Raw genomic sequence first — 15,755 nt, 5'->3', positions numbered from 1 at the left:
AGAGGGTCAACCTAGATGAATGGTGCTCCATTTAGTAGTTGAGGAAGAACCCATGAGGTTTAGAAAGCAGACAAGCATGTGGCAAGTTTTGGAGTCAGTGGTAAAAATTAAATAACCCAACTATTACTGTCACCTAATGATCTAATGGAGACTGTGGAGATGGGCTGCATTTTTTTAGTCTTCTCCAGAATGCCAAAATGTAAACACATATCTGTGTGTGTGTGTGTGTGTGTGTGAGAGAGAGAGAGAGAGAGAGACTGAAGTTTGTACAATTAGACATTTTATAAAATGTTTTCTGAAGGACAGTGGCTTACAATCTTAAGTTTCTCCAACATTGTACAATGTTGGGAGACTTTGCATACTTTATTTTCTCTTTAGTATATTAAGGAATCTGAGATGTCCTACAGTAAAGAAATTTGCATTACATAGTTAAAATCAGGGTTATTCAAACTTTTTGATTATTGAAACCTTTCTTCATTAGTTACTAGGGTTGAATGAAACTAGTGTTCCACAGAAAACTATGGGAAATGTTGCTAGGCAGTAAGGACATGGTGATTTCAGCATGGGCAATATTTACAGCAATTGCACCCATGAACTACCCTGGCAGTAGTGAAATAACCAAAAGTGCTGTCATAACTAGTATGGCTATGAGAAACACATTGGGATAAATCAGCTGCTATCATAATCATTCCTCTCTCACATCAGATAAATGAATTAACTTTTTGAATAGGGTTATTTAATATAAAGTGCTTAAGTCTAATTATGAGAAGAAATAAGATAATTACATTTCAATGGTTAAAGAGAGGGAGAATAATTTGCATATTATGCCTGATGTAAAATGTTTATTATGGGTACATATTAAGTGCTAACTAATTGTCAATTGTTCTTGTTACAAGTCTTAATGCAGGGAAACAAGAAACTATTACATAGTACCTAATATTATCTTCTAATATTAAAGAAACAATTTCCCCTAAATTCATCCCATTAGCTTTTATTTTTTTCGGTGGGGCAGGGGAGAAATATAGACTTAAGTAAACTTGGGCTGGGAACTTTCCACCTACAAAGTTCAAGGAAAATAAATTATCCTAGTTAGATAATACCAATGAAAAATCCACCAACTTAAATCCTGGCTGTTTGATCTCAGTTATCAATTTAATGCATCATATTATAGAAATATATGAAAATGTGTTTAATTAAACTTACTGAATGATATGTATTTTAAGGTACTTTAAAAATAAACTATGATATAAATTTACTTATTTTTCATGCAAGTATAATATAAAGAAATTTCTAACATGAGATTTTCTGAAGGTTTTGATTCTTATAAATTTATTACATCATAATGAACAAAACTAATTTTCAACATATTATGATTTAAATTTCCTTAGTAAATTGTTTTAAATTTATTTTCTTTAAATCCATCACTTGTATAACAATTCAAAACCAGATATTAATTTTATAATTTTGTTTAATGTCAAAGGTTAGATTTGGCTATATCTATTCTAAAAGTTGGTATCACATTTCCTTTTTGGAATTTTATTTTTAAAGTAGCTAAAGTCAAATATAAACCTATTATTTATATTAATGCAGACATTAGAGATAGACACTAAATTCATTTTAGTATATTCTAAATTATTTATTATCTACTATGAAATAATATAAAGAAAAATAAAGCAGAATCCCTGATTTCAAAGAACTCAATTGCTGAAAAACAGATATCATTTATTAGACACAAAATGTACTAATATGAGTGTGTCTCTTTTCCTTTTGTTTTGTCACCTGTCATTTGGAATGTCAGTGAGTAGAGAAATAGTGTGAAAAGCCCTCAAGGGGAAAAATAGAGGTTAAAGGTCAGCAGAGACCCTACTAGAGAAATCAGTTCTACAGAAATGTTTTTAAATGTGTCGATTATTGCTACATGTACACTGTCATTTTGTAATGTAACCATTTTATTTATGATTATAATAATAAAACAATGAAATTGTAATGTGCAGAGTACATTTTACTGTGCAGTGTATTGCATTAAAACTAGATTAAAATTTATACATATATAAAAGGTTATCTAGATATTATAAAATTTATGGCTGGATCTGTAAAAAATTCAAAACCTATTTTTAATCTTGCTTTGAGATTTTATAACAAGAAAATGTTCGTTTCAAGCAAAATTTTCAATTCACGTCCTTGAAAAGGAAAAAAATGACAACTTGAAACACATAATTGACTATTTTTAAAGGATCAACATTTCAGAAATGTTTTAAAACATAAGATTTTCAGTACAGCTTTTCACTGGCATTTAAATCGAACTTTGAATTGTAAATAGCTCTTATTCTTAAGGAGACATCAGCCATATCCTTAGAAGTGGCACGGAGTTGGTAGGTAGTTGTACAAAATTCTAGCCTAAAAGACAAATAGGGAGCAACACTACTGTGGACCCTTTCTGGTCTTGGGCTGTGTGGCTATGTCAGGCTTCCCCACATTGCCTGAACTAAAGAGAAAGCCTCTTGTCCTTACAGACCCCCTTAGCTTCTATGACTTACACAGTCTATTTGAAAACGAATTGCTTTGTCCACACCATTTAAATATTGGCTTCAGGCCGGGCGCGGTGGCTCACGCCTGTTGTCCCAGCACTTTGGGAGGCCGAGGCGGGTGGATCACGAGGTCAGGAGATCGAGACCATCCTGGCTAACACGGTGAAACCCTGTCTCTACTAAAAATACAAAAATATTAGCCGGGCGTGGTGGCGTGCGCCTGTAGTCCCAGCTGCTGGGGAGGCTGAGGCAGGAGAATGGCGTGAACCCGTGAGTCGGAGCTTGCAGTAAGCCGAGATTGTGCCATTGCACTCCAGCCTGGATGACAGAGCAAGTCTCTGTCTCTAAATAAATAAATAAATAAATAAATATTGGCTTCTTCAACTGGTGAGATGAAACCTATACAATAATCATGTGAATAGCACTAAAGAGCTGACATGGTGTAACTCCTCTCAGACTAAGGCTTATCTGGGGAGTACAAAGCATGTCAAGAAAATGTGCCTTCATTTCCTTAGATGAGTGTCCCCATCCTCCACTCTCCTCCATTGTTCTCCTCTCTGCCTCTATGATATCAACTTTTTTTTTCTTTAGATTCCACATGAGTGAGATCATGTGGTTGTTTGCCTTTCTGTTTCTGGCTTATTTAACTGAACAAGAAAAATTTTGACATGAAATTAAACTTCTGCTTATAAACTCAATTCAAACTATTTACACTGTCTACTCAAAAATGTTAACCTATTTTAATAAATCTACTGAATGACCACATCTCATTTTGTTTTATGAAAAGAAATTGTAAGGGTGCTCAATAGTCTCTTCATTTTCATACTGTCTAGCTCCTTTGCTCCTATTAAAATTACTGCAAATTTAGCTTTTTAAGAACCTTTTGTTTCACTACCTGAAGTTCCATAAAAAGATCCAAGTTCCTTCACAACCATTTCTTATGCTGTTATTCATACATATGTGATAATACCACGTCTGAACACATAGATAATTAAGTAGGGGCTGGGCGCGGTGGATCATGCCTATAATCCTAGCACTTTGGGAGGCCAAGGCGGGTAGATCACCTGAGGTTAGGAGTTCGAGACCAGCCTGGCCAACATGATGAAACGCTGTTTCTACTAAAAATACAAAAAAAAAAAAAAAAATTAGCCACGCATGGTTGTGGGCACCTGTAATCCCAGCTACTCGGGAGACTGAGGCAGGAGAATAGCTTGAACTCAGGAGGCAGAGGTTGCTGTGAGCTGAGATTGTGCCATTGCATTCCAGCCTGGGCAACAAGAATGAAACTCCATCTCATATAAATAAACAAATAGAAGTATGTATTGTGTTGCTTAGAAGGTGTGGTGGAAATTAACTTGCCGAGTGAGATCAAAGGATTGGCACTGAATTGAAATAAATAAATATTCATGCCGAGTCTGGTTCAAGTATAACTGCACCTGTAAGAATTGCTTTCTGTAAACTTTCCTTAGTATAAACCAAATCCAGATCACTCATGGCTTTACATTCCTGATCGTTAAACTTGAAGCACTTTTTAATACTGCATGACTTTAGCAAAAATATCTTAGCCAAGATTCAATGTTTGGTTGAACCACACTCACTTGGACATCTTGGTGGCTTTTGTTTCTTCTGACCCCTCAGTTATCTATGGCTTGTGTAGATACAGGTGTATGGAAGTCGATGGCTAGTGGAAGTGGAATGATTTTAAGTCACTGTTATTCTACCACCCTTTAATCTGTTGTTGCTCTTTATTTGTACCAGTGGCTGAGAAGACCAAAGAGCAAGTGACAAACGTTGGAGGAGCGGTGGTGACGGGTGTGACAGCAGTAGCCCAGAAGACAGTGGAGGGAGCAGGGAGCATTGCAGCAGCCACTGGCTTTGTCAAAAAGGACCAGTTGGGCAAGGTATGGCTGTGGACATTTTGTGTTACATTTATAAGCTGGTGAGATTACGGTTCATTTTCACGTGAGGCCTGGAGGCAGGAGCAAGATACTTACTGTGGGGAACGGCTACCTGACCCTCCCCTTGTGAAAAAGTGCTACCTTTATATTGGTCTTGCTTGTTTCAGGCATTAACCCAGATAAATGCCATGCAAATTTTACAATTATCATGATTGTTTCAATTTCTGGAAGAAAGTTAATGAAACAAAAAATGTAGTAAAATGCCAAAGGAACAGTGACATTTCAGAAAGAATGAGGGCTTTCATGTTAACTATAAGTCTTGGAATTTCTCCTCCTTGGAGTAACAAATCCCTTTGTGCCTAATTTCCTAATTTCCAAAATAAAGTTCTTTTACTTGATTTCTTTATAGTGACGTCATCTCTTATTAAATGGCATATCTGCATATTACATAACAGTTCATTGCCAAATACATATTTGTGAGAACTGAGAGACTTAAAATACATACCAACCAGAGATCATAGTTTTGAGGTAGATTTTAAAATTCTGAGAAGAATTTTCACTGAATTTTTTTGACAAACATGGGACACGAATAAGATTATATCAAAGATATTATAACTTTCATTTTAAATATAGAACTAATACAGTATGAGGTGTCAACAATGATGAAATTTTACAAATGTCACCACTACAACAGCAAAATAATTTTTGCTTTTTCCCTGCCACAATGGCCTCCTTGCTATTTCTTGAATAAATCAAGCATACCCTTGCCCTGATACATTCTTGGGGAGGCCTGCCCTAATCTATATAAAATTGGAGCCATTCTTCTCACCTCTGGTATTCCCAGTCTCCCTACTTTTTTTCTTTTCTTTTCTTTCTTTCTTTCTTTTTCTTTCCTTCTTTCTTTTTCTTTCCTTCTTTCTCTTTTTTTTCTTTCTTTCTTTTCCCTTCCTTCCTTCCTTCCTTCCTCCCTTCCTTCCTCCCTCTCTCTCTCTCCCTTCCTTCCTTTCTTTCTTCTTTCTTTCTTTCTTCCTTCCTTCATTCCTTCCTTCTTTCCTTTTCTTTCTTTGCCAAAGTGTTATTCACCTTTAAATATAATACATAATATGCTTACTTTAATGCATGTTTTTAATTTTATTTCTCCCTTCTAGAATGTAGGCACCATGAGAGTGAAATATATTTATTTTGTTCACTGATATTTCACCAGTGTCTGGGAGAGTTTCCAACTTATAGTAGACAATTAACAAACATTTATTAAATTAAGGAGGGAAGGAAGTAAGTGAGTAAGCAGAACAACTTCTATTTCTGGGTCTTTTATAATCATATGCTTAGTATAAGAACAGTGCTATTCAGCTATTCAAAAGTTACAATCAAAATGATTTTGGATGAATATCTTGAAAATTGTGAGAAAGAAGTTTTATTTGCTGGCAAACTATTCTGGGTTTTTTCCACTTCATGTAATCCTAAGTAGCAGCCTTACCTTTATAGCCCATTAAAACTCTGATAATAAAAAGGCAGAACAAAAATATCTGTGATATATTTAGATTTACTACATGTAGTTACATGTCTAGTGTCTGGTGCAATGGATGCTAATTATGGCAAATCCTTACTGGGCTTCTAGTGAAGCTCTTCAGCTAATGCTTGAATGAATGGTTGGTCATGGTGGTACCCCTTTGTACAAAATATGCTTTTCAAATAATCTTATTAGGGATAATAATTATATTAATTCCTGGTTTCCATCTAAAATTTTAATTCTATTTATAGCTTTGTAAGATTTCACAAGTTAAGAGGGACCTCAGAATTAGTACACAGGCAATTAACCAGTTTTGTGTCTCAGACCCTTTTCACAGGCTGATAGAAGCTATGGACCCTCTTAGCTTCTGAAAAATGCACACTCACATACACACATCAAAGGGCTTAATGGGAAGTCCATTGACAGACCCTCTGTTCAGATCAGTCTTCTGATTGTAGAGATGAGGAGATTGAAATCTACAGAGGAAGTGGGTAGTCCGAGGTTGCACAGTCATTTGGAATAGACGGGACACCAATAGTACTTTTCCAGCCACTATATCACTTCCCCAAGCACTTCCTCAAAACTTACCTTCCTTTGGGTCTTTATACACTCAATTATGGACAACTAGATTTAACTAGAGAATTTTATTGCTTCCGAATATTAAACAACAGGGAAACATGTACCATCTTTTATTCACCTGTATTTAAGGCATACAATATAAATTACAAATGGAGCATGAAAGTGCTTAATCTTTTACAAAACTGGGTTTGCTTTCCACCCATCTAAAAATTCTGCTATTTATTTTAATATTTAAAGCAGAAATCTAAGTGATGTGACAAAATTAATCATTTGGAGATATTTCCCTGATAGGTAGTACAGTTTCTTACTGATTTCTAATATGAAAATGAAGCCATAGAACCTAGAAATTGCAGCATAGTTGCGGAAATAAACATTGGACTGAGAGTGAAAATGGCTAGTCTTCCTCTCCGCTCATACACCACCTGACTGGATAGCTTTTTGCAGATCTCCTAAAAGTCTTTCTCATATAATGAGGAAGCTCTACTAGAAAATTGTTGAAGTCTAATTTAGCAATAAAGTTCTGAGTTTCTATAATAATTCAAAGAATACTCTAATAAATGTCTGCAATTGTGGTCACATCTATGGGATGCTAAAAAATCTGGATGGTTTCAATGAAAGTATTTAATTTGTTCATTATGAACTTTGAAATAATTTATTTCATTTTTTAAACTCTGATCAAAATGACCCTGGCAAATAGAAATAAGCAAACTCTTTTTGCTTGAAATGCTTATTAATGACCGCATTGAGACACTCATTCATCATTCAAGAAAGAATGTTTGCTCACACTGTGCCAGAAACTTGGAGGAAGAGGGATGTGACAAGTAGGGGTACCGGATGTCTAGCTTGTAGAAGTGGATTAATGGCTGTGCTTTAAGATCAGGAACACTGAAAGGGAGTAATGGCACCGGTTTTCACCTTTCATGCCCTTTGAGAGTGTTTGGTCCATCACCATCTAGTTGATGAGGGGGGGAAAGTTCCCTCTCCCTTCACAAATATGTGGAAATTAAATGACATAATTCTGAACAACCAATAAATCAAGAGTAAATCAAAGGAGATACCTGTTTTGTTCATTTGATCATGTGAATGTAGCCACCCTTAGTAATAATTTCCAAGTATAAGACTAGTTAAAGGACAAATGAGTTATCTTGAATTATAAGATTTTGTTTTACAGAACAATATTAACTCGTGTTTAGTACATTAGAATACTAGATCTTTTGATCTATATTTTTACTCATGTGCACATAAGAAGTTATCAGTCATACAATTCATTTCTTGAAGTTCATACCTTTTATTGGCAGAGTAGAAACAGGTTAAAAGTGCACTGGCAGAAATTTTAAGTGCAAAGCAACAGTGATGTTATATAGAGAAAATTTATATTTCCTACTTCTATTGAGGAAGAAAGATCTGCTTGTTCTAAGAATGTTGTACAAAGAAAGTGACTTGAATCAGCGTTATTTCTGTAATGCTACTATGCGTGCAGTGTGGAGTAGCCACTAGAACACTTCCTCTGTCCCAGCTCCTCAACAGTGTCTTGCATGTGGCTGGTGCTCAAATAAATCCTTGCTGAACTAATAAGCATCTCTTTCATGCCACATGGAATGCTCTAGAAGAGTTGGATCCTGAAGTTTTTATATTTTTGTAATTTTCTGGAGTTTTAGAGAGCAAACGTCCTGAATAAACTGTGAAGCCACTGCCTGACAAATAATACAGCAGTCAGCTTCATTATCATATCCCATTTAGACACGACTTATCTACATGATGATTAATAGTTTTCATGCAAGAAATAAGCTTGAAATGTCTGTTGCCTCGGATACTTAAAACATCCAGGTTCAGCGATGTTATTTATTGTTGTTCAAAATCAGAATGAAGTTCGTAAGCAATGCCATTTTGGAAAAATTAGATCAATAGATTATGAACAGTTTTTTTTAAATCTTGATTTCAAATGGATTGACACATGTATATTCTGTAATAATCCTGACTTAATTTATAAAAGGATAGCTAGCCAGTTGTGTGCTAGATGAATAAAACAAAAGCAGGATTTAAAATGTCAGGTTTGACATCATGAACTATAATATCTAAGCATCCTTTTACTCATTTCCTTTGACTTACTATGGCTGTCGTGTGGGGCTTCATGCAAATTTATTTTTAAACACTTGGGTGTTATGGACCCTCTGATTAAATGATTAATCAGATGATGTATGTTGCTATCAGCTGAATCATTTAATGTTGATTTCACAAACAAGCACAGGTCACAGGCAACATTTCAGATTTCTTTGAAGAAGCACACACAGGTCACAGGCATAATCTTAAAATAATTTTATAACAAGGTAGTAATAAGAGATATCAGGACTGGAGAAATATTTTAATTTATAGTAAACTTTCCCCTTAAGTGTCTAATAATTGTTAATATAATACATTGCCTCAAATAATTAGAAGTTTGGTTCTTATCCTTGTGCTTGACTTCAGAAGATAACCAGATGACTGTTAGGTATATTTAGATCTAAATTAAAAGCTTTGAGGTGCAATGAATTGCCTGATTTGTATTTGTGTTTCGAGTGGCATATACTATTGCTGGCACTATAATCTTAGATTAAAGCATACTGTGATTATTAAAGAAAAAATTAAGATTGATTTGTTTCTAAAGGTATGTAACAGTGACATTTTGCAATGTGGTATGTAAAAGTTGGTATTTTTCACTCATACGAGAGCCCACTAACGGTACATAAACTGTCCCCACTTAGAAACACAATTATTATGGCCTTTCTTTGTATCTGACAAAATTTCACTGGGTTCAAGATGGATGAATAGTGAATTCTAATGACCCTTAATCCTGTAAGGTTCTAGGTGGGAAAGCACTCCGTAATTATGTATAAAATTATAAGGAAAATAGGCTTACTGCTATGTTTTCATTAAAAATTATTAACTGAGTACTTAATATGTGCCAGACACTCAGCTGGGCACCATGAGAAATACAAAACTGAGTAACACGTGGATGGCTCCTGCCTTCAAGAAATGGGCAGTTCAGGCCGGGAGACTGACATATTTACCCTTGGAAAAAAGGAGCAGCTGTGGTCTCTGAGAACAGTATGGTTTGTAACAAGTATATATCCATCATGGAAAAAAAGAGATTTATCTTAGAAATGAGAGAGGCTGATGCTCTCAATAAATATCATACATTAAATTGCGTTTTTGTCAGTAGACTGAAATTACCTCACACACACACACAGATAATAGCCATGATATTTTAGCTGTTTAGATATAGAGACAGATACTTCCACCCAAATCTTAGGATCAGTGGTTAATAGTCTGTAAGCATTACAACCCCACAACATATACATGACTATACGTCCAATTTTAATATTCAAAGAACTGATTGCGATTATGGTTTTGTTTGTCAAAGAAATGTATTATAGGATGAGTGGGATAGAACTGCATCACGGTATACCAACAAATAGGTTTAAATCATATTCGTGCACTTCCCTTGTTCCTTCATAAATGTTTAACATAGCTTAAAATTCTGTGGACTGCAACGTGAGAGCAATGACCACACTTTTATGAACCCATTTTTACTGTGCATGTGCTAACGTCTATTGTTAGTATTCCTTCACTTGCAAAGATGGCATGATAATTTTGCTGGTTTCATTAATGAGATACTGTTAAACGTAGGATGACTTCAAACTTAGTTGTATTTTAAAATTATTTTTAATTGTATACATTTAAGTTGTACAGCATGATGTTTTGAGATACTTATCTTTATATATATATATATAATATACACACATATATAAAAGTGATTCCTACATTGAAGCAAATTAACATACCCATCATCAAATGGTTGCCTTTGTTTTTTTATAATCAGTACCTAAAATCTACTTTCTTGAAAAATTACCAGTATGCACTACAATATTATTAACAATAATCTTCATGTTGTACATTAGATCTTTAGACTTACTCATCTTACATGACTTAGGTTTGTTTTTACCTCTATTACCATCTGAGCCATATTTCCACTTTGTAATTTGATAATAAACTTGGAAAAAATAGCATTTATATGTTTAGGTGACAAGCATAAATAGGATAAGATGTGTTTATATATTATTCCATATATCTTGTCTCCAACTACAATGATAAACAACCTGTTTGTCCCTAAAAAGGAACAAATAACTTGACTTTTCTGCCCCTTCAAGCATAGGCTGTTAGCTTTTAAGTTTTAGGGAGACATTGATGATGCTATTTGCTTTATCAAGAGGAAATTGTCAAAAGAGGTCTTATGGTTCTCAAACTATTCAAAGTATTTAAAAATTAGGACAAAATATGTTTACGTGATATTCAAGGGTACAGAAATGAGGTAAATGAGATGCCAATTGTATTTTTCATGCAAATATATAATTACGCGTATGAGAGTTAGATGATACGTCTCATCAATTTAATTGTTCTTCTACAAGGAGAAAATGAACAGTTTGTCAACTCATATATGAAGTAATTTTTATAAGAAATTTTATTAAAACTTTTAACAACATTTGGATTTTTAAGTTGCAATTTAAATATCCCCCTCTACCAGGTGATTCTGGAATCACTAAACAGTTACTTGTGAAAATTCCAAAGTAGCATTTAATTCTTATTAATGTCATAGTGAGTACTAATGCAAAGAATACTGAGCCAGAAACTATGCTTGTTGAATAAATAGATTATTTATTGAACAAGTAAGTGAAAAAATGGAAAGAAAGAACAGATATATATTTTATCTTCCTGCTTAGATGTGGGACTGTCCTACTTTTCTCTGGTGTTCACAACAACAATATGATAAATCTAACTGGAATTCAGTTCATAGGAATGAATTCAGTTACATTATGGATTGTGATGAATAATGTACACTTTTAATTTAATGAAATCAAATAGATTTTAACTATCTGTGATTACAATGGGGTGACATAAGTCTGACAATCCTTAATATCAAGTCATCTGCAATTCACATGTATACACACTTTTTTTCTATTTGGCTATTGGGAATCCTCACAAAAATCGAAAATTGCCCTTTCAGTGTACGTTACAGTATTTCATGCCACACAGATTTTCTGAGGTTGTACATACAGCTTTGCCTTGAGGCTCCAATTTTTGCTCAGTGGATTGAGTATGTATTATTTGCTATTGCTAAGGGAAATCAGAAGAGGCATGTGCTTCCTATTTATGTCACGTAGCTTTGGGATTAATGTAATTGTCCTACAAAGCATGGATAGATAGAAATACTTCACCCTTAATTTCTAATATTATGACATCTCTAAAGTAGGCACGTTTAAAAGATAATCTCCGCTAAATACTAATGACTGCTTATAGTGGCAATTCATCTTTCATGGTAGTCCTCCTACAAAGGTACACTGACATTTATGAGTTTGAAACAAAGGCAATTCACAAGTGTTCTACTAGAGACGGTCTATATCTGCTGTTTGATCCAGCATGATGGCCAGCTGGCCCTCCTGTGCATGACGGCTCCTGGTTTAACTGCACCATTTTGTTTGGTCATATACAGGGAAAACATGGCTTGGTGTGGAGAGCATAGGCTTGAATTCAGGGAACAGAGAGTTGGTCTTGTCTCTCTCACTCTACTGGATGATGTCATCTCCCCTCTCTGAGCATGAGTTTTCTTATCTGTGACATAAAAATGTCGAATTAAATGAGTTCAAAATGCTTTCAGTCTGTGTTTAATAGCTTGAATCTTAAGACGATGTATTCAATTATGCATTGCCAGACCCCTGGCAACTCATTTAATCTTTCTAAACCATAGCTACTCATCTGTAACTGGCCAGCCAACTGCCCAGGGTTGGAGTGTGAATGAAATAAGATAATGCAGACAAAAGATTTTTAAAAATTGTAGTGCATTATACAGTTACAATATTTTGCTAAGGACTTATATTTTCTCTGAGAAGTGTGTTGATACATGATCATAGAAAATCTTTTCCATATTCCTTTGTAGTTTGATGATATTAAGTAAGTAAATTGTATAACACAAAGAGGGAAAAGCATCACTGAACATGCCATTTTATTTAGCTAAATAAAATGTAATCACTATTAGTTTTCCTCTGATTTCCCCAAAGTCATGTGATTCCATTGAGTATTATGCACATGGTATAATTAGAATTGGTTCTCTGCTCAAATAATTTTGGGAAACATTGAAATTAACGAAGTTTAAAAGTATCTCTGTTAAGTTGAAGCAAATCTCAGAGTCCTTAATATTGTATGTAAGAGGAATAGTTACCATCTTTCCTAATGCCTCTTTGATGCCAAATCCATGGAGAATAGTTCTAGGTGTTCAATAGAACACAGATTTGGGATGCCACAGGTTAATTGGAACTGTCCCCTGCAATCTTTTTCTCTTTCTCTTAATAATGGCTGATTTCACGTCCTAGATGAAAGACATTTAGAGAGATTATCAGGACTCAGCATCCCATATCAGAATCCATTCTTTTATAGTCATTTTCTATTACATTTCTTGGGACAACACCAAAGAAATAACCATCTTCATTCACATAGGCTTTGTACCAAATTCTGACAAAGATCCTTGGTGACCTAGATGGAGGCAGGTCTAAGTAGATTGCAGCTGTAAAATTGGCTGATGAATGATCTCAGCCCCTTTTACTCACACCCAAAGGCAAGACAGTCCATTAAGGGGAAGGAGGGCAGAGAGTTTTTCCTTAGGCCAATTTCCTATGCCAGAACTTTTTAGAATGGAAGCATTTCCAGAGGAGAAACAACCCCAAGCACAGTTCAAAGGCCCCTCCTCCCAAGTTCATTTGAAAGTGGGATGGTTTATCTGCAAAGGGGGAAAGGATGAGGGATAGGGACAGGAATATCCTTACCCTTCAGAGAGTCTGGTTTCATCTTGCACTTTTACTGCCCAGCCACAAATGCCTTGGGGTGAGTCTACAATATGATACATCATATGGTCTAAACGTGCCTGGCTGATCCTCTCTAATACTTCAGGGGTCTAAAAGGGATAACATGCTCTCCTGTCACTCACCGACTCTGTCCGCCATATTTCACCCAGCCAGCCACTGCCTTCACTTCCGTCCGAGGCCTAATCTGAGCCCATGGGAAATCTAAGAACCCCTACCACAACTGCCTCAACTCTTGGGAACCAGGGTGTATGGGGGTGACGGGAAGTGAGCATACATTCTCCAGCTTGGTATGTCAGCCCCCACGTCTGTATGAGTGTTTGCTCACGCTCTGACTGCAGGCTTTGCTCCTCAGGCCGCATCCTACCAGGGAGTAAGACCCAAGTCCTTCCTGCTTTCAGACAACACCAAGCCTCATGAGTCCCCACTCGCCTCCACAGAGGAAGGACCAGAGACGAACTCTAATGTTCCACTAATACTTCCGTTCTTATTACCTTCCTTGAAAATCCTTCTCCCTCTTTCTTTTTATACTTCGCTAATGAAAGATAATGAAAGGGTCTGGCACTTGAAATTTAGAATTGATACATGGTTTTTAACCCACAGACGTATTATTCCACAATAACCCTTGCATCTTCTACTAAGATGTGGGCTAGGGAGGGACCAGCCAGTTCCCAGGGTCACAGTGCCTCAGCTGATGTTTCGTATTTTCAGCAACTTTATGTTAGAGATGTCCATCAATCAGAAAATATGGTTAGAGAATAAACTAATAAAAGTTATTTTTGAGGACATGTTGGAAGTTTATTAAAAGCATTGAAATTATGCGTGCTGTGACCAGTTTCATGTCTAAGAATTTAAATATGATCATAAGTTTAAATGTGAAGATGTTTATCACAGAATTGATTATAAAACAAAATTGAAAAGAATAGTGCTAGAAGTTTGATCATAGGGACCTCATTAAATGCATTATGGTTGATCCATGCAGTGGTTTGCTGAACAGCCATTAAAATATTGTAGAATAATTATTAATGGTGTGGAAGGATGCTATTGTTGCAGTATGTGAAAAGAACAAATTACAAAGCAGTTTGTGCAGCATAATATTTTTATTTTTTAAAAACCTGTATGTGGCTTATGTACGTATAAAGACGTGGAATAAATGCACAAGGTACTCAGTTTTTCTCAGTGAAGCCCATTTTGCATTTTGGGCTGGGTAATTCTTCTCTGTGGAGAACTCTCATTCATTGTAGGATGTTTACAAGCCCTGGGCCTTACCTCTTTAATGCCACTAGACCCCACTGGCATGGCAACAAGCACAAAATGGTCTCTCATATTGTCCTTGAGGAAATTTTGCAACTGAGTAACTATTACTGAGTCCTAGATTACAGTCTGGATTATTGTGTTCCTTTCTTATTTTTATTTTATCAAATTCCCTTTAATAAGCATGTACTGGATTCATAAAAAAGCAACATAAATGGTAATTACAATATTCCGCACTGGTTAAAACTTATGTAAATAAGCATTCTGCTGCTTTAGCCACAATTGTAATTTATGCTCTTTCTCCTTCTTAAGTTCCCAGTTCCCACATACATTCATTTGACTGATTCAAAAGTCATTTTAGCTTGATAGACTCTTAAAAGTTAGAGTTATCATTGCTGCTATTTGTTCTTTCAATTATCCATTTGTCCACCCATCCATCTGATCCATTTTTTTGATGCGTGCTGTATATAAAATACTACACCAGCCTGGCACGGTGGCTCATGCCTGTAATTCCAGGACTTTGGGAGGCCAAGGTGGGTGGATCACCTGAGGTCAGGCATTTGAGACCAGCCTGGCCAACATGGAAAAACCCTGTCTCTACTAAAAATACAAAAATTAGCCAGGCATGGTGGCAGATGACTGTAATCCCAGCTACTTAGGAGGCTGAACCGGGAGAATCGCTCGAACTTGGGAGATGGAGGTTGCAGTGAGCTGAGATCATGCCAATACACTCCAGCCTGGGTGACAGAGCGAGACTCCGTCTCAAAAAAAAAAAAATACTATGCCAAGCATCATCAAAAATATAGTGATATATAAGACCTATTTGTTGTGCTCTAGGCATTGACATCTAGCTGTCAACCATGAATATGTGTAGGAGTCTATCTGTTAATATTATGGACCCTGCTTGAAGACTTCTTCCCCAATCTTTTTCTCTTCCCATTAAGTCTGAAGTAAGGTTTTCTGAGTGAAGTATCATAGTACATACAGTCTCATTATTTTCCAAAATCTCTGGTTATAGTACATTTCTTTCCTTTACCCGCTTTGTTCCCAACTATCAAACCATTTTGGAAATCCAGTATTGGTATCCAATATTATT

General features: G+C 35.6%; 1 protein-coding gene across 7 annotated transcripts in view; it reads left to right on the top strand.

Moving 5' to 3' along the window:
* The window catches only part of SNCA (synuclein alpha), a 179,365-nt gene that overhangs the window by 79,181 nt on the left and 84,429 nt on the right, over positions 1 to 15,755 (top strand). For all 7 annotated transcript variants that reach the window (XM_054553433.1, XM_054553432.2, XM_063723251.1 and 4 more), the window contains 1 exon segment: positions 4,287 to 4,429. In XM_054553433.1, coding sequence (XP_054409408.1) covers positions 4,287 to 4,429 — 143 coding nt within the window.

This window comes from Pongo abelii, chromosome 3 (genome assembly GCF_028885655.2).
Source record: "Pongo abelii isolate AG06213 chromosome 3, NHGRI_mPonAbe1-v2.0_pri, whole genome shotgun sequence".
Classification (NCBI taxonomy): Eukaryota; Metazoa; Chordata; class Mammalia; order Primates; family Hominidae; genus Pongo; species Pongo abelii.
This window is presented reverse-complemented; position numbering and strand designations above follow the sequence as displayed.